This window comes from Pelodiscus sinensis, chromosome 1, assembly GCF_049634645.1.
Source record: "Pelodiscus sinensis isolate JC-2024 chromosome 1, ASM4963464v1, whole genome shotgun sequence".
In the NCBI taxonomy this organism is placed as follows: domain Eukaryota; kingdom Metazoa; phylum Chordata; order Testudines; family Trionychidae; genus Pelodiscus; species Pelodiscus sinensis.
Genome location: NC_134711.1, coordinates 228,031,554 through 228,054,996, shown reverse-complemented (window position 1 = coordinate 228,054,996; position 23,443 = coordinate 228,031,554). Strand labels below are relative to the sequence as shown.

General features: G+C 39.2%; 1 protein-coding gene across 6 annotated transcripts in view; it reads right to left on the bottom strand.

Annotated features, from left to right (window-relative positions):
* UBE3A (ubiquitin protein ligase E3A) overlaps positions 1-23,443 on the bottom strand; it is an 89,595-nt gene that overhangs the window by 31,719 nt on the left and 34,433 nt on the right. For 2 of the 6 annotated variants that reach the window (XM_075916485.1, XM_006137382.4), the window contains exons 2-6: positions 19,165-19,233; positions 15,879-16,025; positions 14,088-14,203; positions 9,842-9,886; positions 642-952 (exon numbers count right to left, since the gene is read on the bottom strand). In XM_075916485.1, the coding sequence (XP_075772600.1) occupies positions 642-952; positions 9,842-9,886; positions 14,088-14,107 (376 nt within the window). In that variant the 5' untranslated portion in view covers positions 14,108-14,203; positions 15,879-16,025; positions 19,165-19,233. Of the gene's footprint in view, positions 1-641; positions 953-9,841; positions 9,887-13,541; positions 13,608-14,087; positions 14,204-15,878; positions 16,026-17,631; positions 17,725-19,164; positions 19,234-23,443 lie in introns of all 6 variants that reach the window. The other 4 variants (XM_075916491.1, XM_075916509.1, XM_075916515.1 and 1 more) reach the window with 4 other exon arrangements.

The window sequence follows — 23,443 nt, the reverse complement described above, 5'->3', positions numbered from 1 at the left end:
AAATATGTTTCTACAATAATCTATTTCATAGATATATTTTAGCAGGGATGCAATGAATACTCAAACTTGGAATAAATTCTGGACATGAATCCAGCTATTTTATATTATTTATACAAATCTTATTCTAATATGCAGCCCAGATACTGAATACTTTAATGGTTTTGTAGCAACAATCACTTTAAATATGGCCTGGCTTCTTTCCCCTCCACACCAAACCTGTACTCCTTATCCACTGAAAGCCTTAGGTTCCCTTTCTAGAATTTTATTCACAATACTTGAATTCTATGCCTTCTACTTCCATATATAACCCATCTGTCTCCAGAAATCTTCATCCAGTTTCCTGCAATATCTAGCCTATTCCAGCACGGTTCTCTTCCTCTGTAAAAGCTACCAGTATCCACTGTAAGAGCAGTTAGATATTCATAACCACTAATTGCTACCCAACAATTCCAAACATCCTTATAATCACTAGTTTATATTATAGTATCTACTTCCACCCCAAAGTTCTGTATAACTGTTTATAGATGTTATCTAGAGTTATAATTTCAGCTCTACATACTTGACATGAGAACAACCAATCTACAAACTTCCAACACAGTTTTTCAGAATTTTTATTTTGTTAAGATTATAGAATGCCTTACCTTTAAAGTCATCTCTCGGGCCTTGCGTTTCCTTCTTGTTCATTTTTCTGTCAGTACAGGAGTTATTATGGGCACCTTTGGAATTGTTTTCTAGGTAAGCTGAACTTGTTCCTTTCTTGGAGGGATGAGGATCACACAGTTTTGCATTAATCTTATAAAGCTCAAGGGCCTTAATGGCTGCTGCATTGTTATCCATACGGTGAAAAGTTGGACAGGAAGCACAAAATTCATTCGTGCAGGCTTCATTTCCACAGCCCTCAGTTAACTGGTGGTAGTAGCGTTCTATTAGATGTTTTGCAGCTGCTCGCTTCCTGTACCAAACATTCAAACAGTAAGCACAAGGATTAGTATGGCTTTCAACACACAAGCTCATTCAAATTATCAAAGCTGAGATTAGTCAGACACTGAAATAAAACACTTCTAAATCACAGGATACACACCAGGTGGTTTTGAAAACTTAGGATTCTTATTTTGACAAAAGAAAGTATATTTAAATGCACAATTTAGTTGCAGGTTATATTTAAACTGAAGGAGAAGCATGATTTTATAATGTTTCTCTGGCACTAAAAGTTCTTAGATCTATATTCAAATGTGATATTTTTTTACTATCAAAATTCTGCTGAGGAAAATTAGGTCATTCTGTTAAAACCAAGGTATAAATTAACTGAAGCTAAGTATCTCGATTTTCCAAATCTAGAATTAGTGTTCTGTGATGTTACAGGCAACATTTCTCTTTGAAACCCTATCAGCATCTTGAATAAGCACTGTCTCATAATCTGAAAGCATTGTCACACGATCTTGTAAGTTTAATATTTTTATTAAAAAACAAACAAACCAGAGTGACAGACTTTAAGTCTGTCCAAGCTGAGAAACTGATTAATTTAGGACCTTTTAGGTGCCGAGCACCTTCCCCTGCCATTGAAACCTGAGACACGTAGATTCTTTAAAAATTACATTTCCATTTTTACAGCATTCTAGAAACAAGACAGAATTCTGTCCTATGTTGGGACTTGTCCTTTCTCTTTGGTACTAATGGATATGGAGCATAGGAGACAGGGATGTAAAATCCCGTTTAACCAATTAACTAGTTAAATGTTACATTTAACCAGATAATTGATTAAATGGGATCCCCCCCAGACTGGAGCAGCCCCTACCCACCAGCAGGGCTGGCAGCCCCATAGGCCTCCCAGCTTCCTGTTCATATCCCTGATAGGTGGTGCTCAGAGGGGCACTCACCACCAGTAACACTTTATTAGGGGCTCTGGCTCATGGCTTCTTCCATCAAGTACCTACAGAGGGAAAGCTCTCAAGCTTCCTTGGTTTGAGGTGGGAAGGATTTGCAGAGGGATCGGTGAGCCCCAATGTGTGCCGTGCCATGGCATCAAAGACACTTCCGGTGCTCATCGCCCATAGAGAATGAACATGGGCAGGAGAAAGTTTTTATATCACTGGTCTACAATTTTTTAGACGTTGTCTGCTTCAGAGATAAAATGTGCTATTTATTATGTATTTTGATGTGCTGAATTCAAATATGACAATTAAAACAACTGACTGGCTACTGTTTCCAAGATATTTAAGTTTTTACATTTTACGTCTATGTATATTGTGTAGATAGTAGAGTTTTAATCATAAATTGTAAACCTAGGTCTTTTCATGTGTTTATGGTTGCTTTACAAGATAAGATTTCACCTGTCCTGTTTATGTAACACTTTAAAAATCAGCAAAAGGGTTACATAAATAAAATTTTTATGAAACAAAAGGCAAAAAACTATTATGTACATAGTTTAGTCCTATTCAGTATCTACTCGGCGCTTCTTGGCTTGTCTCTTGTATTCATTAAATGGAGCATCTCTTGTCACTGTCCAGCAATAGTCTGCAAGCATTGATTGGCTCCATTTGCTCTGATAGCGTTTCTCCACTGTTGCAATGTCCTGGTGAAATCGCTTGCCATGCTCGTTGCTCACTGCTCCGCAGTTCGGTGGAAAAAAAAAAATCTAGATGAGTGTGCAAAAAATGTATCTTTAGTGACATGTTGCAACCAAGGCTTTTGCATGCCTAGAGGAGGTTTTCCACCAACAACCTGTAGTTGTCTGCCTTGTTGTTTCCGAGAAAATTTATTGCCACTAACTGAAAGGCTTTCCATGCCGTCTTTTCCTTGCCACACAGTGCATGGTCAAATGCATCATTTCGAAGAAGTTCACGAATCTGAGGACCAACAAAGACACCTTCCTTTATCTTAGCTTCACTTAACTTTGGAAATTTTCTACGGAGGTATTTGAAAGTTGTTTGTGTTTTGTCCATGGCCTTGACAAAGTTCTTCATCAGACCCAGCTTGATGTGTAAGGGTGGTAACAAAATCTTCCTTGATTCAACAAGTGGTGGATGCTGAACACTTTTCCTCCCAGGCTCCAACCACTGTCGGAGTGGCTAATCTTGATGTAATGGGAATCTCTTGCACGACTATCCCATTCGCAGAGGAAACAGCAGTACTTTGTGTATCCAGTCCGCAGACCAAGCAAGAGAGCAACAACCTTCAAATCGCCACAAAGCTGCCACTGATGTTGGTCATAGTTTATGCACCTCAAAAGTTGTTTCATGTTGTCATAGGTTTCCTTCATATGGACTGCATGACCAACTGGAATTGATGGTAAAACATTGCCATTATGCAGCAAAACAGCTTTAAGACTTGTCGTCGATGAATCAATGAACAGTCTCCGCTCATCTGGATCGTGAACGATGTTGAGGGCTGCCATCACACCATCGATGTTGCAGACTACAAGATCACCTTCCATGAAGAAGAATGGGACAAGATCCTTTTGATGGTCACGGAACATGGAAACCCTAACATCACCTGCCAGGAGATTCCACTGCTGTAGTCTGGAGCCCAACAGCTCTGCCTTACTCTTGGGTAGTTCCAAATCCTTGACAAAGTCATTCAGTTCACCTTGTGTTATGAGGTGTGGTTCAGAGGAGGAGGATGGGAGAAAATGTGGGTCCTGTGACATTGATGGTTCAGGACCAGAAGTTTCATCCTCTTCCTCGTCTGACTCAAGTGAGAATGATTCTGGTGCATCAGGAACCGGCAGTCCTTCTCTGTGGGGTACTGGGCGTATAGCTTATGGAATGTTTGGATAATGCACAGTCCTCTTTTTCTTCTTTGACACACCTTTCCCAACTGGAGGCACCATGCAGAAGTAACAATTGCTGGTATGATCTGTTGGCTCTCTCCAAATCATTGGCACTGCAAAAGGCATAGGATTTCCTTTTCCTGTTCAACCACTGGCGAAGATTTATTGCACAAGTGTTGCAGCATACGTGTGGGGCCCACCTCTTGTCCTGATCTCCAATTTTGCATCCAAACTAAAGGTGATAGGCTTTCTTAACCATAGTGGTTTTACTGCGCTTTTATGATGCAAAAGTCACTTCACCACAAACATAGCAGAAGTTATCTGCACTGTTCACACAAGTATGAGGCATCTCTGCTCACTTTGGCTAAACAGAAATGTGTCCCTTTGCAAAATCAAACACTGACAAATAAGAGAGCACGACACTGTATGATTTCTAGAGCTGATATAGGGCAATTTGTTCAGCAGTGTGATGTAAGCTTCGTTATGGTTGCATCATCCATGACTTCTAGGTATAACATGATGCAATTCATATTATGTATGACGCAATACCAGCTTCAGATTACTTGCTTTTTAGGCAAAACAATGAATGATGCACTGTCCAAACCCAGTCATAGATTTATTCATAGATCCAGTCAAAGATGTATTTTAGTCATTTCTGGTTTAAATTGAGATCCCTTGCCTTTATAACTCACTTATCCTCCGCCATTCACAAGTCAAGGGTCGTATATACTGACCCAATAGCATATCTTGAAAACTAGAGCCAATCAACAATTTTAAGCATCAATTTCGTTCTCAGTGACCCAGAATTAGTAAAGTTTGACTACATTTATTTCAGAAGCATTTTGGCTGTAGAGCAGTGTATCCTAGAATCTGGAGCATAATCCCCATTGGGGAGGGAAGGGGGACATTCCCACTGGAGGGGAAGAACTATAACTTTCTAATTCTCTCAAAAATGACAAAATACATCTAACCTTACATACATTGAATGAAGAGCCAGCAGGGCTCTTGCTACATTTCAAAGGTGGAGGCGCCCTTATCAACTAATCAAATAGGGAATGCAAATTACATCGACTATTTGATTAATTGATTAATCTAAATGAAACATCCTTAAACATCCGAGAATAATGACAAAAAAATCTCATGATGGAGAGGCAATATAAATACCTATCTGGAGATAGATCAGCAATGAAATTGCTAATGTTGACACTAAAGACTCATCTAACACTATTTTTGTACCAATTTAAATATATTTCTATTTTAACTATTTTTCTGTCGAGCAAAAAGTATGTGGAAGTGACATAAGCTAAATAGGGAAAGAGGCACTCTTATTTTGGAATGTTCATCCACATGAGGAATTATACTAGTACAACTACAGTGTTATGATAATATCAGTAAATTCCCCAATGTAGAAAAGTCTTAAGTCAAACAAAACAGTAGAAATCCTATGTAGACTTCCCTCAGATTAAAATTATTATACATTAATAGCTACAACTGTACACTGTTTAATGAAACATACTATTCCATAACCATAATTTTTCTGGCAAGTCTAGTATCTTCCAGAAATGTGTGTGTGTAAATTTTCCCAAAACCACACACAATTTTACTTTTGGATATTACAAAGAGATATAGGAAATCTTGGCTATTATTGTAAATAAACTTTCACTTATACCGTTTTTGTAGAAAAACAGGGAATGTTTACAGACATCTCTTTATAAATATGTCATAATTAAATTACAAATAACCTCAAGTTCAGAGGTATTTCAATTTTTATTAGGAACTAGCCTCGTAAGTTTCTACAGATCAATAGTATGATTTGGGTTGCAAGAGCATAGCATAAAGAATATCTAAGGCTGGTATGCAAACTGTGGAATAGATTATGGGGGATAATTGGTTTTATTGAAGAATTCAAGAACAGTTTTCCTCTTAATGAAAGAGAGCATATAATTTAAATACATAGTACATGAATCTAGATTTCTCAAACACTTGCACAGAAATGGTAAATAAGCTAAACATATAAGTGCAACACATACATAACCAGGCAACCAGCTAAGTCAAGTGAGAGACGTATAAATATTTTACCAGCCTCAGAAGAAATTTAAAACCACATCAAGTAATTCACAATTAAAATTTCAAAGTTTTGTTATCTAATGTTAGCCTCAGTTATAAAGTGGTGCATAAAAACAACCTTTAAGTGTTTGATTTACATAGCCACAGATTTTGGCATGAAGCAAGAGATTTTGTAGTAATGTAGCATAACATTATGAATTATAGCGAGTATTCTTAAAAATGCATATGTACTCTTTTGCACAGAGCAGCATCAGTATCTTAATACCTTTAGGAAACATATGAATTAATGTTTACTAAAGTTTATAATCTCCTATACTAATGTGCTTAATAGGAACTCAAAGTAACAAGGAAACACTATTTTATCCAATTCCTTTCTTAAATAAGCACAATGAAAAACTGCATGGAAATTATGGAACAAGAAGGAAAACAGTGTCAATTTTCTATGTAAAACAGAAGAAAAATAAATACGTAATCCATTTTATTTATACAATAAAGTGCAAATAGATGATCTTGTAAGGCAACACTTTAAATCCCCAATACAACTGGAATATTTTTAGAAAACACTTCTTTAAATAACTGTAGCTGAAACATGAACATCTAGCAGCTTACAGTGAATTTTTGTGGGAGTTTGGAAGCAGGCATTTACAGGGATTTTTATTCTTTTTTCCCCCCTAGAAGTAAGAACTATGAAGTGATGACAGCAATAGCTATTGAGGCAGCACACTAGAAGTGCCCCAAAGTTAAGAGGAGACAAAGAAGATGGTCAAATGTGGTAGCTGTGGTACATATATCTGATGGAAGCTCCTTCTGCATGAATTGCTACATGATGGATTCATGGTAGAGAAGATTCACAGATTGGAGTTGCAGCTGGAGAATTGAATTCAGAAGGAGATGTGATGATTTAATCTAAAAGGAGGTGGCAGTACAAAAACAACTCAGTATTTGTTCATCAGGTGTCCACAAAGGAACTTGGACTGCAGACTGCCAGCAGAGAAGAGTGATCCAAAGAAGAACATGACTATAAACACAAAGAATAGGAAAAGACCAGCTATTTCACCACTGTGGAGATGAAACAGAATTGAACAAGGAAAAGAAAAAGGACGATGGGATGGTCAGGAAGAAAAGCAAGGAAGCTAATCTCTGCAGATGAGAGAATGGCCTGGACTGGAAGGACATGACTGGAAAGACTGGAACTCAAGGACAAATAAAGATGAGATACAGGGTCTGCGAAAGAATATGAAAGTCACACCAACATCTAAGGAAGAGACAGGTCTATGTGACCAGAGACTCCATATGAAGAACCCCCGAGAGGCCTATCATTAGACCTAAGAGACAGAAGAGTTCTTTATCTGTAAGATACAACAAGATCTGGACATAAAGCTCATAGGATCCTGATCAAAGTGGGGACAAAATCCACTGACTGTGTTGCATATCAGGATGAATTACCTTGCAGATTCCCAATTAACTAGATCAAGAGTAATTTATGCTAGGCTCCAGAAGATGCTCAAACATGTGGAAGCTCAATCAGGCTCTACAGAAGGAGGGAGAAAGTGTGACAAGATAATGCACTGATGGCTCAAGGACTGGTGCTCTGAGGAAGATTTTGGGATTATTGACCATGGAAGATATTCACAGAAAGACTGTTCTTTTCAACTGATACTATGGACAAAACAAATCTGTCACTCAAGAAAAGGATTATAAAAGAAGTTCTATGGGATAGCAGTTGGTGTCTGCTACAGACCTCTATGGCTGGCATCATATATGAACAGAGATCTCTTTAATATTATCAGAAAGATAAATACTACCTGGAATTGTGTCATAATGAGGAATTAACTTCCTAGATATAGACTGGAGAATGAATGCTACTAACAATAGAGCCCAGTTATTCTCCAATGTGACAGATGACGGTTTTCTTCATAAGAAGTCTTTGAACCAGGGGTAGCAGAGCTGGTGACATGGAGTCGGCAGCCCAGGGCTGGAACCTGGTGGCCAGAGATGGTGGTCAGGACAGAGCCAGGCAGGGAGCTGGCGGCTAGGGTTGGGGCTGGAGCCTGGAGGCCAGAGCAGGGGGTTGGGGTTGGAACCCAGAGGTCCACAGTGGAAGGGCACTGACCTTTTCTGGTCTGGCCATGTCCTGAGCGTGCTGGACGTGGGAGATCCAATCTGTATTGCTGTAGACATAACCTGTCTTTAGGCCTACAATGAAGGAACTTGTGCCAATGCAGTCTTTTTATTAAGTGTGGATGTTTAATTCAGAGGCTATGGCTAGAGTGTCTTGAGTTAACTATGTGTTGGATTTACTTTCATTTTTGGAAGAGTCCAGGATGGCTTTTGCCCACTCTTCAGGACTGAAGGCATAGGGTGACAGTTGAAAAAGAGATGACCTAATGTATATCCACCCGGTCCTTGACCAGACAAGTAGCATTCATGCCTATCTGTAAGGAATATGTTTGGGCATATATTTGGAAGTTATTGGAGTCTTCATTCCTCTACTTTTTCAAAAGTGATGACAAAAATGCAGCATCAAAAGAGATGACTATGTACTAAGTAAAACCCCAAGAAAAACTGTGTGGTTGGAAATGAGAGAACTCAAAACCCCTGGGGTTTCCAAGTCCTCACGCTGGAAAGAATAAGGAGGAAGGGGTAACAGAAACCAAACACAGCAGGACAGGACACTAGCTTTGAAAGAGGCATCCTTCAAGAGAGAGACTATCCAGCGTCACAGAGGATGACTGTGGCAGATAAGGAATTGAACATAAATCTAACTCATACGCTATGGCCCTAACCACCGAGCCATCCTTCCTCCATTAAATACATTTAGACCATCTCTCTTCATATGTCAGCTAGGCTTTTATATACAATATTTGTGGTTTTGTTTTTTTAAATTCTGGAGTTTTTCTCCCCAACCATAAGAGAATTTAAAGGGATCCCCTTGAGCTGATTTAGAAAATAATTTAAACTATTCACTTTAGAGTAGTTTTACTGGCTTTCAAATTTCTTTTTCATTTTGAAATATGAATGAATATTCTGCATAACTTCATTGTGCTTCCAGTTAAACTGGAAATAATCACAACCTGGGCCAATAAAGACAGATCCTTAGAATCTATTCAGTTTGTAGAAACAGGAAACACATCTAATTATTATAAAACTGCTTTGAAATTTAGCTAACTTTCAAGCTGCAATAATCAACATGGACAAGCACACACACATTTGTCCATATCAGGTCAGGTATCTCTCTCTCTCTGTAGTTCTGCAACTTTCTTGCCATGATATGCAAAATCTGCTGCTTTCTAAGTATCTGACTAATCAACTTGTTTTCGAATGTGTGCAATGAGGTGTTAAAACTCTAGGAATGTAATTCAGAGATACAGGTGGGTGAGAACTCCTTTTATGGGATCCCCTTCTGTTAGTAAGGTGAAATTTTTGAGCTGCATAGAGCTCGTCTTCAGGAGTATAATATGACATGCTATTAGGTCAAAATGCAAGGTTGTAAATTTTAGATCCTGTAGTATACTACCACCTGCTGGTTGATACTAAATGAAACTTCTAAAAATATTTTTATTTCAGTGATAATTAAACTTATAGACTGAGGAAATATTACTCTTTGGAGCAAAATACCAATTAAGCATAGGTCTTGCAGACAAGCTGGATGAGGTGGCATCTTTTTTGGGCTGAGAGTGGATCCTGAGAGTGGCAAACTTTTGAGCTATACAGAGGGCTGAAGAAGAGCTCTATGTAGCACAAAAGCACCTCTCCCCCATAGATGTTCATCCAATAAAAAGATATTACTTAACTCATCTTGACTCATTAATATCCTGGGACCAACTCTGCCACAACAACAAAGCACATATTTTACAAGCAGACAACCAAATTATTTTCTTGTTTGTTTTAAAAATGTACACTTAAAGGTTTATTTTTGAAAGAAAGGGGCCATCACATTTAGCTCAGAACACCTTTAAAAACAAAGTACACAAAAATAATCTATTTACTGCTTGCTATACTTACATTCGGCTAGTTTCAATGTTTTCAGAGTGAGGTTCTCCTGGTGATCTGCAAGATGCAAAAATGAAATATTAAGCATCATTCTTTATTTTAAGTGATTAAAACATACTGTATAGGAAAATCAGTACAGAAAATGTTATATATATATTGTGTGCTCTAGAATACTTATATTACTGTTAAAACACTATAAACAAGCAACTGAAATATAACTTGCTTATTTATTTTCATTAGTTTAGATAAACTGAGGGAAAACATGGCTTATTACTAGGGTCCTACCAAATTCAAAGCCATGAAAAACACATCATGGACTATAAAATCTAGTCTTCCCTCATGAAATCTGGTCTTTTGTGTGCTTTTACTCTAGATGACACATTTCTAGGGGAGACCCACATTTCTTAAATTACGGGCCCTGACTCAAAAGGGAGTTGAGTTCTACAAGTCATTTTCCCCTTACAGGTTTTACAGTCAATTATGGGCCAAATTGTCACAGTAAGTTCAGTTACTTTAAGTTCCCTCCCAAACTGACTGATCTTGCACTAAGGATGCTGAAGACTAGTCAGCTCTCCCCCCTACCCCCTTGCTGCCACTATCAGACAGAGGCAGCAAAGGGGGGAGGGGAAGAGGGAATACTTCAAAGGGCAGCGCTCACAGCTGACCACGGGATCATCTGTGTGGCACTGCCCCTTTGAAACGCAGAGGTGGCATTCAAAGGGGGCAGCACTGCCTGAAGCCTGGGGTCAACTGTGGACTCCCCACCTGATCCCAGGTTCTGTGTGGCATTTCCACGGAACCCAGGATCAGGTGGGGAGTACTCAGCTCACCCCAGGTTCTGGAGAAATGCTGCACAGAACCCACAGTCAGCTGTGGACTCTCCACCTGATCCTGGATTCTACTGAAACACTGTGAGGAGCCTGGGATCAGCTGGGGATTTCTCAGCAGACCCTGGGCTCCGCACGGTATTTCAAATTGGCAGCACAACATGGAGCCTGGGGTCAGCGGGGGACTCTGAGTCCCCCCCCCGACCTCGCACTCCATGAGTGTGCTTCCGCTTTGAAATGCGCAAGAGTCCCCGCTGGGGACTCTTGTATATTTCAAAGCTGGCACGTCGCATGCAGCCCAGAGTCAGTGGGGCTTCTCGCTGCTGTACGCGGCGTTCCTCATTCCACCTTTGAAATGTACAAGAGCCCCAACAGGGGCTCTTGTACATTTCAAAGGTGGAATGTGGAAGTGCCTATCAACTAGTCGATTAGTAAATTAACCACAATGTAACATCCTTATCTTGCACATGATTGAGCCCTACATGGGGACAGAAAGACAGAGCAATCCAACAGAAGCAATGTGGGAAGTACCCACCTCTTGAAGTGACTAAATATAGATTCCAATCACCCCTCCCTCACAATGTTGTGTCCATAAACTGCAGCTATAGGCTTGCTATAATCCCAGAGCTATTGGTGATGAGACCAAGGGGTTCCAGGTATTTTTCTGCTCTCCCTTCCCACCTTAAAATGGATGACTTGGAAGGTAAACATTCCCAGCATGCCCCAATACGTCATCACACTTTACTAGTTATAGCTCAGCCAGCCCAGCCCAGCCCAATCAGGTTCACTTCCACTCCAATGGGGGTCAGGGAGAAACACTGCCTCACCTAAAATCATTCTCCAGCACTGTTAATTATGAGAATTATCAACTCACAGCTGTTTCTGAGAGGGTGGGAATCAGCCTTTCCCAGATGAGAAGAAAATTCTGTGATTGCATTACATAGCCTAGTAAAGGCATGGATTTAGTCCAAATGCTTAGCTAATTATCATTACCAACAATATTACCAATTGAGATTTTCTTCTGAAGAAAAGTTTTAACAAAATACAGAAGTGAATTTTTAGTTACAAAAATAATTTATATTTGAACGGTGTACAAACTCATCTAAAATGATAAAAAATGATAAAACAAATGAAATCTATTAAGTAAATATGAATTACCAAATCACTCTTCTGGAACTACAAATATCAGCCCTTACATACTACAGTAATACACAAGATTTCCTCTAATGTGTGTGGTTGCATAGCCCCACAGCTGCTTAATAAGCGCTGCTCAGCCAGCTGCCTGGCTGGGGATGGGGCACTTCTCCCTCAGCTACAGCAGCAGCTCCCTGCCAAAGACTGAGCACCAAGTCTCTCCCAGCCGGTAGCTCCCCTAGCCAGGCAACTCTGTGCAGGGAACTGTGAGCCCCTGGCTGGGTGGTGCTCATTGAGCAGCTGTGGAGCCCTGCTACCATACAGCTTAGAGAGAACCTTGGTGATACGCATCTGACCAAAAACTCAAGGAAAAAAACACCTGTCAGCCCATCTAGTTGCTTTAATCTTTTTTTGTATTTACAAAAAAACCATCTTAATCATTTGATAAACAGTGTCTTGTAAAGCTTTACTACTGCATTTAAAGTACTTTCATTGTACAGAGATAATTAAAGACAAAGCAAACATTTCCAGGCTGATTATTTTGCAAACAACTTTTGATACTATTAACTGTGTTTTAATATCTCCTCTTGCTCTTCCACCTCTATGCTCTCTTACATAGAGCAAAGAGAGATGATGACAAGGCATAAGGTACTGCAGCTTAATTCAGCATAGCTGATGCCTAACTTTGCCTCCCGTCAGTCAAACTCAGAATTGTTAAATGTTTGTCTCCTAGCATCTGACTGAAATCAGAACCTGCATTAAAGTCATTGACTAAATTTTAGTCCAAACAAGAGACAAGTGGACTTGACTGGGAGAACTGCAGCATCTAGACGAATGGGCAGCATTTGTTTGATCTGAGTCAGTAGGGTTCAGTAGTTTTTTATATATTAATCTACTGCGGCTCTTGCATTCTCAACAATAGCCTTAATTCCAAGCTACAATAACGGTCCCTGCTGTTGGCCCTCCACCAGGACTCTCTGGTCCTGTGACATCCATGCCAGACCACAGATGGTGTCTGACCAGAGAGTCCCAGTTTTTTAACCTGTAGATACTCAACTCCAAGTTACTGTACAGGTTGACCAATTTGCTTATTTTTAAGTAACAGAGACCTTTATGTTTATGGAAAAATGAAAACTTCAGAATAAGTATGGGGTCTCGCAAAACCTTTTCTGCAGATACCAAGTAAGTGCAAAAGATAAGTCCCAATAATAATTTTTCCTAGGTTCCCAGTGGCCCTGTTTATAGTATAATTTATTGAATTATTAATTTTCTCTCAGAATTTCAGATATTAAAAAGGACAGGATATATTTTTAATATAGAGAGGATATAAGAATCATGTCAAGTTCAAAAAATTCAAGCTAAGCTTTAACACTAATTAAAACAATGTGGGAAATCAAATTTTATTACAGGACCAGAAGTTCACTAGTTTGATGAGCAGCTATTTATTCTTTAATATGAAACAGAATTAACAAAATATAGTACTACTTTTCTAAATATGTAAAATACTGGAGACACAATTACATTAAACTTTCTAAGAATACATAGCATGCTGAAATGTTCTCTTTCAAATGCCATTTGTTTAAAAATCTGAGGAGTTTTAAGTTACTTTACAATAACAGTTTTAAACAAGACCCCAGAGCAAATGCTCTAACAACTTTCAACCTTGAATTAGATTGCAGAAATTGTGATCACAAGACACCAACTAATCTGAATACTGCAGCATGAGCTAGCAAATTCAAATGATGGCTCACTTCCAACAATACTGGGAGCAACTTCTCCATTCTGCAAGCCACTCCTTTTACCTCCACTGTAACTCCCTAGGAGAGAAAAGTAAAGGTATGCAAGTCTACTGAATTTCAGTATCAACAAGTTTCCTGGACTAATGTTTTTAGAAAACACTCACTAATTAAATTAATTTTAATAAGATGCTGGCAAAATATTTTTCATCGTTAATTTTTTATATTATAATAATAGTTGGAAGTTTGAAATAGTGATCTGCTTCTTACCAATGTTTTTCTTGGATCGTTGGCATACAGTGGCCTGTTGGAGGATGGACATGAGTGCAAAGATGCTGATATTTAAGGGAGCATAGGGAGAATTACAATTTCATAGTAACACAAGAAAAAGAGTAGGGTCAAACGTTAAGTCTCAATTAACCTTCATACTATCCTTCAAAAGGCTGTATTCAATTTATACAATTATGTCCAGGTCATATGAATCAGCTATTATTTAAGTATTACACTAATGATAATATTTAGTTAATTCACAAAAATATGATCCAGTATTTTTATTTTTACCTTTTACAAGCTGTGGCCATTCGGTGACATCGGGGTGATCACAGTTTTGAGTCACTGATTAAAACCAGGTCGTCACACCAGTCATTAAGTTGAACTAAGCCCTAGGCTTAACAAGTCTAAATAAACAGAAACAGTTACACGTCCCTAAATGTTAATATTTCCAGCCAGGACACTGAATAAACATAACAGAAAGACATAAAATAATTATATGTACTAAAAAAATAGGTTTAGCTGATAAACTTAAGGCTATACTGCCAAAAAGAATTATAGCGTCCCTATTATTTCTACTTTAATCTAATATATAAGGGAGAATGTTTTTATGTTTGTGCGCAAATAACTTGGGCACTATAAGAGCTACCGCAACCAAACTTTGCATGGAGTAACCTTTCCTCCAGGAGAAGGTTTTAAGGTACTTCTGGCAGTGCGGGGAGAAGCGGCTTCCTGCGGGAAGCGGTGGGGACAGTCACTCCGGTGGCGGAGGTGCGAGGGGAGGGGCGGCGCTCCGAGCAGCAGCTGCCCCACTCACCTCTACCAGTCCGTTCCACTGCGCAGGCGCGTCCTGGGTGGGGGAGCCCCCTCCTCCCTCCTGCCCGCGATGTCACTCGGCCCGGACCCCTCCCCTCTGGCGGCGGCCAAGGGTTGCCAAGCGACGGGCTGGAGCTCACAGCCATTGCTACAGGGCAGTTGTGGGCGCAGCAGGGCGAGCCCAGCGGGGAGGCGGTGGCAGCGGCGCTGGGAACGGCCCAGGGTCCAGTGCAGCTTCCTGGTCACATGGCGAGGAGCCCGGCACCTGTTCACCGCAGCCTGCAGGAGAGGGGAGCCCCCGGTGCGGCCCCATTGTGTGGCAGGTAGCGGGGTGAAAGTTTCGGGGCGGGCGGTGGGGTCGTGCCCCCCCGCAGCACCTGCAGCCCTGGGCGCGAGCTGGGCCTCCCTGCCCACCCTAGGTCCTGTGCTCGCCCCCTCCCGCCCGCCCCTCACATGGGGCACCCGTGGCAGGACCCCACTGCCCGCCCCAAGCAACGCGGGGTAACTCCAGCTAGTTTACTATAACAGATGGAACTGGTCCATATAAGTCAATTTTAATATTAACCCTGAAACTTGTTAACTCTTTAAAAACAAACACACATACTTCACCAACATATGGAAGATATTTATTTCAATATAGTCAACACTCAAAAACTTTGAAACATTACATAAACATGAATTACTGTTCAGCTCTCAGTATAATATTGTATTTGATAATGTTTCAATAATATAACTATTTTATTTTGTTTTTAGAAAGACTACTGGGTTTCCAGGGACTTCCATGCAGCTTATTTTTTTGCTGCATGTTTCTTCCAAAAAAACACGTCAAAAGCAGAATGCACAAAGTCCATGCATAAAACTGGTCAGATATTTGACAGGAGCAATAAATCTTACAGTGTTTGGACATCTCATTAGAGCACGGGTGAGGAATCTCAGGCCCAGGGGCCGCCTGGATCCGGGCCCCCCTGAGGCTCAGCTTCCCCCCACCTCCAGCATTGGGGAGCCTGAACTGGCATAGCACACTGCTGGGCTGGAGCACACAATCTACTAGGCTGGCTCCCCTTAGGCTCTGGTGTGCAAGGATAATGTAGGGAGTATCTTTCTCCTTAGTTGGAGCCACATCAGTGAGGGGTTTTGTTTTTTTGCTTTCTTCTCACTTGTGTGTGGCCCCCAACCCAAAAGAGGTTCCCCGACTTCTGCATTACTGTGTCAAGCCCATTTATATTACAGATTTTTTTAGTCTTCTTTCATTTAAAAAAAATTTACCTGGCAATTGTTTCCTGTGATCTGGCTCCACAGGCATAAATTGTAGGGTTGGTCCTCTACTCTGTCAGGCAGGTGGCAGCCAGTGATAACTCAGCAATACTCGTGCCCAAAGCGCCCTGGGACCACCCCAGCTGATTACTTCCATGTCTGAAAAGGAACCAGTTAGACTCTTACCTATTTCTATTATCTGCCCTAAACCAAAATTAATGGATAAAAAACAATTACCCCATTCAAAATCACTCAAAATTACCCCATTCTCTCCTCCACCCCAAAACCACATTCATAGCAGGACTTGATAGGAGTAAAGAATAGGAAAAAAATGTGGATCCTATATCCTGAGATGGAGTCAGCTCAGAAAAAGAAATACAACACTGATATTTATGTAACTTGATCTCCTAGTACAGAAGTATTTATTCAAGACAAGCACTGTCTTTTGTTTGATCATGTGCATATGTTAACAATGTTCTAAGTGAGTGAAAAAATAAATCTGATTTTAGTTTAGTTCCTTCCAAAAACAGTGATCAGTTAATAGCCACAACAGACCAGCTCTGGGCAATAGCTAGGAAATTTCTTTCAGTGAGCTCTCTCGTTTTGACCTGTACAGACCTTAGCGCTCTAACTACCAGTATCTTCACACACAAATGAACAAAGGTAAATGGCCTTCTGAGGTAGAAAAGGATTCAGCATTCTACATCTGCTAATGGCCAAACCATACAATCATTTGGTGAATGTTCAAGGAGTGCACGTGAAAGTTCAGTACATGTCACCCACTTAAGTCTCTCCACTTTTAGCTTAACAGGTCAAAGTCCCTTGTAGAAAAGGTCTAACTGACAAACATTATCAATAGTCACTTATTCTCTTTATTGAAGTACTTAACAGATCACTGTGATCCTTAAAGACTCCACACTTTTCGAAGCTTCCCAGTTCTGCCATTGATTCACTAGGACAAGCCATTTTATTCCTTCTCTCACTCCTGTCTTCTTACATGTTGCTTCGTATGCAGACTACAGTAAATTTCTGATAATCCAGCACCTTTAGGACCATGGGGGTGCCGGATTATCAGATATGCTGGAGTACCAGAAGGGGGGCTATGAGGGGTCTGGGGTCGGCAGGGAACTGCACAGTGTGGTAGGGGGCGGCGCTGCGGGACCAACCCAGCAACACTCCAGCTGCTCTGCCCCCAGCTTCTCCAAGTCAGCCGCTGGTCAGTTTCAGCAGCAACGGACTTGGGGAAGCCGGGGACAGAGCAGCTCCAATTGTCCGGCTAGCCAGAACTCTTCCGGGTTCCAGTTGGTGCCGGACTATCAGGAGTGCCGGACCACTGGATGCTGGACAATTGGAGTTTTACTGTACTTTCCCAGTTTCTGTTCACTAGCCCTCACCATCCCCTGGATCAGTCCTAAATACAAACTTCCTCCCTGTTACCTGCAGGATGTGACAGCACTCTCACTCTGTCATACACACACATCTCTTCCCACCCTTCTTTTCTGCAGCTACTAAGATGTACAGATACTACACCTGAATAACCATTTGATTGTGTTCCTGTAATCACTATCCTTCTTGGTATTTGCTATATTTAAAATTAGATTTCAAGTTCTGAAATGGGGAAAGGAACATGCCCTTATTTTATTAAGTGCCTAAATTGTCTAGTACACTTTTAGGAACCATGTTTAAAAAAAACCAACCATGACAGTTACATCATTCAGAGTAGAGTGGACAGCAGAGAAAAGTCAGCATAAAAGTAGTGGCCTACATTTCAACAGGAGCTGTCACCATCCACAAAACTTTTTGCAATTGAAGAGCTAATTTTTGGAGAACAAGAAGCAGGTCTATGGTCTCAGAGGTGCTGTGGATGCAAAAATTACTGATCAGTCACTAGCTGCTACCTGCTTGACAGAGCAGAGGACCAATACCTAAAATTTTGCAAGTACAACTGTGTTATGGAAACATCGCAGCTCTTGCAAAGAGTTACAGCTTTCATGAAAGCAAAGTCTATAGTTAAAGTTGTAACTCAACTTTCATTATAAACTTCACCCTTCAACAGTTTTACATTGTTCATAAAACTCTTCAAAAACTCTTTCCTTCTGGTCTAAAACTTTCAAAATGTGAGTTCAGTCAAAACACTTTTGAGATTGCTATTCCCCTCCCTTATCACCACACACCTCCCTCTCTAGAGGTGTTCAGCAGTTCTTGAATCAGGAACACTAAATCTTCCCCACATTTAAACTGTTTAAAAAAAACCATTCTGTACACTTTGGGCATGTGCAGTTAAAACCACTGAACCATTTGTCTGACCCCATATGGTGATTCTTTTACTTTTTCAATTGTATCTTCTATTGCTACCTTGAGGACTCTGATTTATTTCTCTACATGAGGTACGGTCAGCCTTGCACTTCAAATTCTTTCCTAGATTTACGTTCAGGTAGGTTGCTCTTAACTCAGATTCAGCATGAATAAAAAACATTTCCTCACCGCTATCAGTCAATTACTGGTTACTGCACTTGGATATTTTAGAATTCCATGGTATAGCAGCTACATTTTTATGTATCTACAATATAGTACAATTGAAAACCTAGTTAGCTGTGAAACTCTTTTGAATGCTTTATGATTTTCTTCGCTTACTCATATTTTTCCCAATACGTTTTTAATTGGCGTCAAGATATTTTAAAAGTTAATAATTAAACCATTAATTTTCCTGCACTGCACACACGATATTTTCAATTCTAGATTTCATCGTTAAAAGTATAAACAGACATTGTGTGCAATAGGACCACATTAACACTGCCATTATAACCTTAATTTCTGCATTTTCTGATGTTTTAATTTGTATCTTAATGCTATCTAATATTGGCTTTCGCACTGAAGGCTGTTGTATATCTTTTATGTTGAACTTTTAAATATGAAACTGAAATTTCAAACGTCTAGAAATTTGGCAAATGTGTTCAGCAGTTAAATAAAAATTAAAAGTTATGTCAATTGTGATTCAAACCACATAAGTATAGATATATAGTAACAGCAGGATATTAAGGCTTGTGAAACTACTTTAAAGGGGACTCATCAAGGCTACAACATTTTGCCTCAAGTGACTGTTGTGCATCATAAGGGAAGAGCTATTGCAACTCAAATGTTTGAAAATAAGAGATTGCGCATCTGTACTTCTCTGAAAAGGAATGTCTGTTACAACTTCTCATTTTTATATATACAAGATTTTTTAAGGTAACAACTACAACTCAAAAGACAGTTGACAAGTTGCATATACAACACATGAAAATAACAGCAGACATACCATATTTTTTTCACAGCTTCAGAAGTTTGTCCTTGCAAATTATAAAACGGATTTCCACTGTTTTTGAACCTATAATACAAAACATATTTCAGTTTTTGAAATGAGGAACACGACCTCGAACAAAACAAAGCAGCCTTGAAAAGTGTCATTTTCTGAATGAACATTCTCAAAACACAAAGCATTTTACGTGCACAAAAGAAGCACCTTCTTTATGATTCACAGACACAATATTTACAAACATATGCTTTGTCAAGGGAAACAGAAAAATCAAAACAAAAAGAATGCCTTTTTCTATTCTCCTGAATGATGTAAAAAGACTTTCCCAAGAGACCCACATAATATAATATAAATATCCATTTCCCTCTCTTTGATGGAGGATCTTGGCCAAAGCTTTCCGAGAAACTGACATATGTAACTGAAAAAAGTTTAAGGCTGCCTTTACACATTATAAAGCAACAGTAAAGAAAAATAAATTAATTTTTTTTGTTTTTGCTGAGCACTTAGGGTGTGTCTAGACTACAGGTTGTGTCGACAAAAAGTGGACTTTTGTTGACAAAACTATACTACACTGCCGCTGAGTTCTGTTGACGGCTGTAAAACTCATTCTACGAGGAATAACGCCTTTTGTCAACAATTCTGTCGACAGAAGGCGTTATTGCATCTACACTGTCCTTTGCGTCTACACTCTCATGTCGACAAAGTGTCAGGTTTGAGGGCACTGCTATAATGACTTCTTTTTCAAGGAGATGTAACTAACAATGGACTCAAGCATAAAACAAAAAAAAAAAGTGCCTAGCACATTATTACCTTATTTTATTCTATTTTATTTCTGTGGCAATTAAATTACTCTTTTAGAATTTTCTTTTTGGGGGACTAGGCTTCAAAGAAATACTCAGAATTAATGCCAAGTCTTTTAAAGCTGTGAAACTGTAGTTCAATAGGTAAAAAATGGAAAGATGATTAATTTACTACAGAACATTCTCTAGTACTTTTGGGTACTGTGAAAATGAAATTATAGTTGTTAATAGATTTTAAGGCTAATAGGAACCATTGTGATCATCTAGTCTAACTTTCAACATAGGGCATAGAATTTCACCGTGCAATTCCCTGCCTCAAATCCGTAACTTCAGGTTGAGCTAGAGCACACATCATTCAGAAAAACATCCATTCTTGATTTTAAGATGTTAAATGATGGAAAATCTATCACATCTCTAGGTAAATTGTCCCAAATTACCCTCACTAAGTAAGACTGCGTTTTTTTAAGACTACATCTAGTGTAGCAAGTTCACAGAGGCGCAGCTGTACTGATGCACTATGCCACTGTAAGAATGCTCTACACAAATGGGAGAGTTCTTTCATCAATATAATTAAACCTCCGCAATGAGGAATGTTAGCTATGTTGGCTGGAGAGCATCTCCTATTGCCAGTGTTGTCTCCATATTGATGATTCTGTCACCATAACTTATGTCACTCAGAGGGGGTGACAAATTAAGCTGACAAAAATGCTAGTGTAGACATATTCTTAGTTTCAAACTATATGGCAAAATTTTCAAGACCAAACTTTTCCCACACAAGCAACAAATATCTGCAATTATTTCAAATAGTTATTAATATTATTAGCCCACAGATTCCACTAATAAAGATGAGTTATCTTTGCATACACACACACACACACACACACACACACACACACACACTCACACTCACTGTATTCTAGTATGAGGTTATGTGCTCACAAGTGGAATTGCGATCTCATTAAGTTATGCAAACCACATGAAAATTTGACAAATTTTATTCAAAATATAGCTTGACGACATGTGAAACAAAGCTACTACTTTACTGAATACTTTTTATAACTATCATGACACCCATGACATGTGACTGGGATGAGGAAATTAAGATTTAAATTAACTCTTACTGGCACCAGTGTGCCACATTATTATTTTGTGTCCACATTTTTAAAAAGACGGATTATTGGAAGCCACATGAATTCCTCAATCTGGAAAGGAGTAAAATGGAAGTGACTGCAATGTTTACAATTTTCCTGGAAGTAGGGGACATTGTATAGAATCTGAAAAAGCAAAGTACTCGACTGCTATACGTGGGAGGTCTAGAGGCCCTGAAGAGCTACAATATAGTTCAAAAGTAGCACAAAGAGGATTACAAATGACTAAATAAGTAATGAAAGAATGTCAAGAATATTGCGATGAACATAGGAATATCAGATATCAAAGTGGCTGGAAACCTGAAAAGATAAATAGCAATCTTCAAAGCAATACCATGCATATCAACTTAATACACATGATGAAACTAAGGAAGACAGTACCTCTCTGTTTGAGGACATCCAGAATGCAGCTAACAATGCAACATACACCAAGAAAAGTACTACAAATTAACGTATTTATGAGTACAATTAGAAGGATAACTCCTAAAGTGTACAATTATGGTTGAGATCCTACCATGTTAGGCACTCTACAAAACACATAGTTCCTACCCCTAGGAGTTTACAATATAAAAAGACAGTGGGATAACTGGGGACAAAGACAGTTTTCCCATGGTGTCTCAGACAGAATTAGTGTCACCAGCAAGTGCAACTGCAACCAGCACCAAGTGGTTAAAAAAACCCTTCCAGATACTTTAAAGGAATCTAGAAACATACTGTTCAGTATTGTGGATGTGCACAAAAACCCTATATAGTTTAAAATAAGCATCCCTTTAGTCAATGGTGGAACAAACAGCATTATAGTTCAAGAACAGCAAATCATGTAAACCCTTTTCTAACAAAAAGGATAAAGACATCAGAACTATGCAAGTGGAATATTTCATGCTTATACTAGGTTCTCTATCTTACATCATCTTCAACATAGTAGCTTTTTGGGAAGATGATACCTGATTGCAATAGAACAACAAATATGTAATTATAAGCTTCAGTTTAAAACATATGGTGTTTACAAGCGATCCTAACTCTTTCCTTTAGGATCAAGACTTTAAACACTGGGACTGCTATGAAATATTCAGAGAAACAAGGTGGGTGAACAAAAATATTTTTTATTGAATCAACTTCTCTTGTAGAGACAATCTTCTGAGCTTACACAGAGTTCTCTTCAGGTCTGAGAAGTGTACTCAGGCTTAAGTCTATACCAGGATGGATAAAAATCAATGATTTAATCTTTTTTTAATCATTTTTTATTTAGATCAGATTTTTTGATAAAAAGCTTTTTGGGGAAGGGGGAAAACCTATCTAAAATAGTTTTAATTAAGATACATTAAACAGGGATTATAAATTTCAATTCTATAGTGAGAGTCACTATATTAATAGTGATAGAAATGTAGCCCTGTTAGTCTGGTGTAGCTGAAACAAAAAAACAGGACTATGTAGCACTTTAAAGACTAACAAGATGGTTTATTAGGTGATGAGCTTTCGTGGGCCAGACCCACTTCCTCATAGTCCTGTTTTTTGTTTCACTATATTAATGTAACGTTTGAGAAAAATTTTGTAAATGAGTTCCAAAGGTTCATGAATTAGGGACCCAATCTTATTGGTTTCCAGAGGCTTTGGTAGAGATTATTTAGGTTAATCTTTCTAATCTACCCAATGGGACTCATTGCTCAGAAGATACCACCAGAGATGCTGTCATGATCACGAGGGTTAGCCAGCAGCCTGGAGACTACGGGGTTAACTATGTCCCTTACCTAGCCAGGTGGAGTGGCCAGTAGGAATGTAGGTAGGAATTTCAAACTGGGACAAAGGAAATTTTGGTTTTTCCCTCCTTTGTTCTGGGGGCAGTTCTCTCCAGCTATTGAGGGGGACAGACACTATGTATCCCTTCAAGAAAAGACTCTTCCTTCACCATCTGTAAGTAGGGTAAAGGTTAGATAAATCCATTAGGTTTCATTGTTTTATGGTTTGGGTATGGATCTGCTGTCTTTGCACTTTAAAAAAAATATTTTGGCTTTCCTTTGTAACTAAGTTCCAGGCCCATGGAATTTCTCCATGAGTATATTATTTCGTCACTTTTCCACCTAATTGTTATACTTGCAACAGGAATAGTGTGGTGATAATAAAAGTTTTCTCTTTTCCTTTTATTAACCTGGTATTAGTTAATGTTGGTGTCCTGCTTTTTACTTTAGGGGTGAGATCTTCCCAAATGGTCTCTCTCCTGGTTTCTTTATTAATATGGGCAGTGGCAGCAGAAGTTTTATTCCCAAAAATCTAGGTTTTTAAGATTTTGGCAGGAAGTTTTATACCAAAGCCCGGTAGATAAGGTTTTGGGGTACT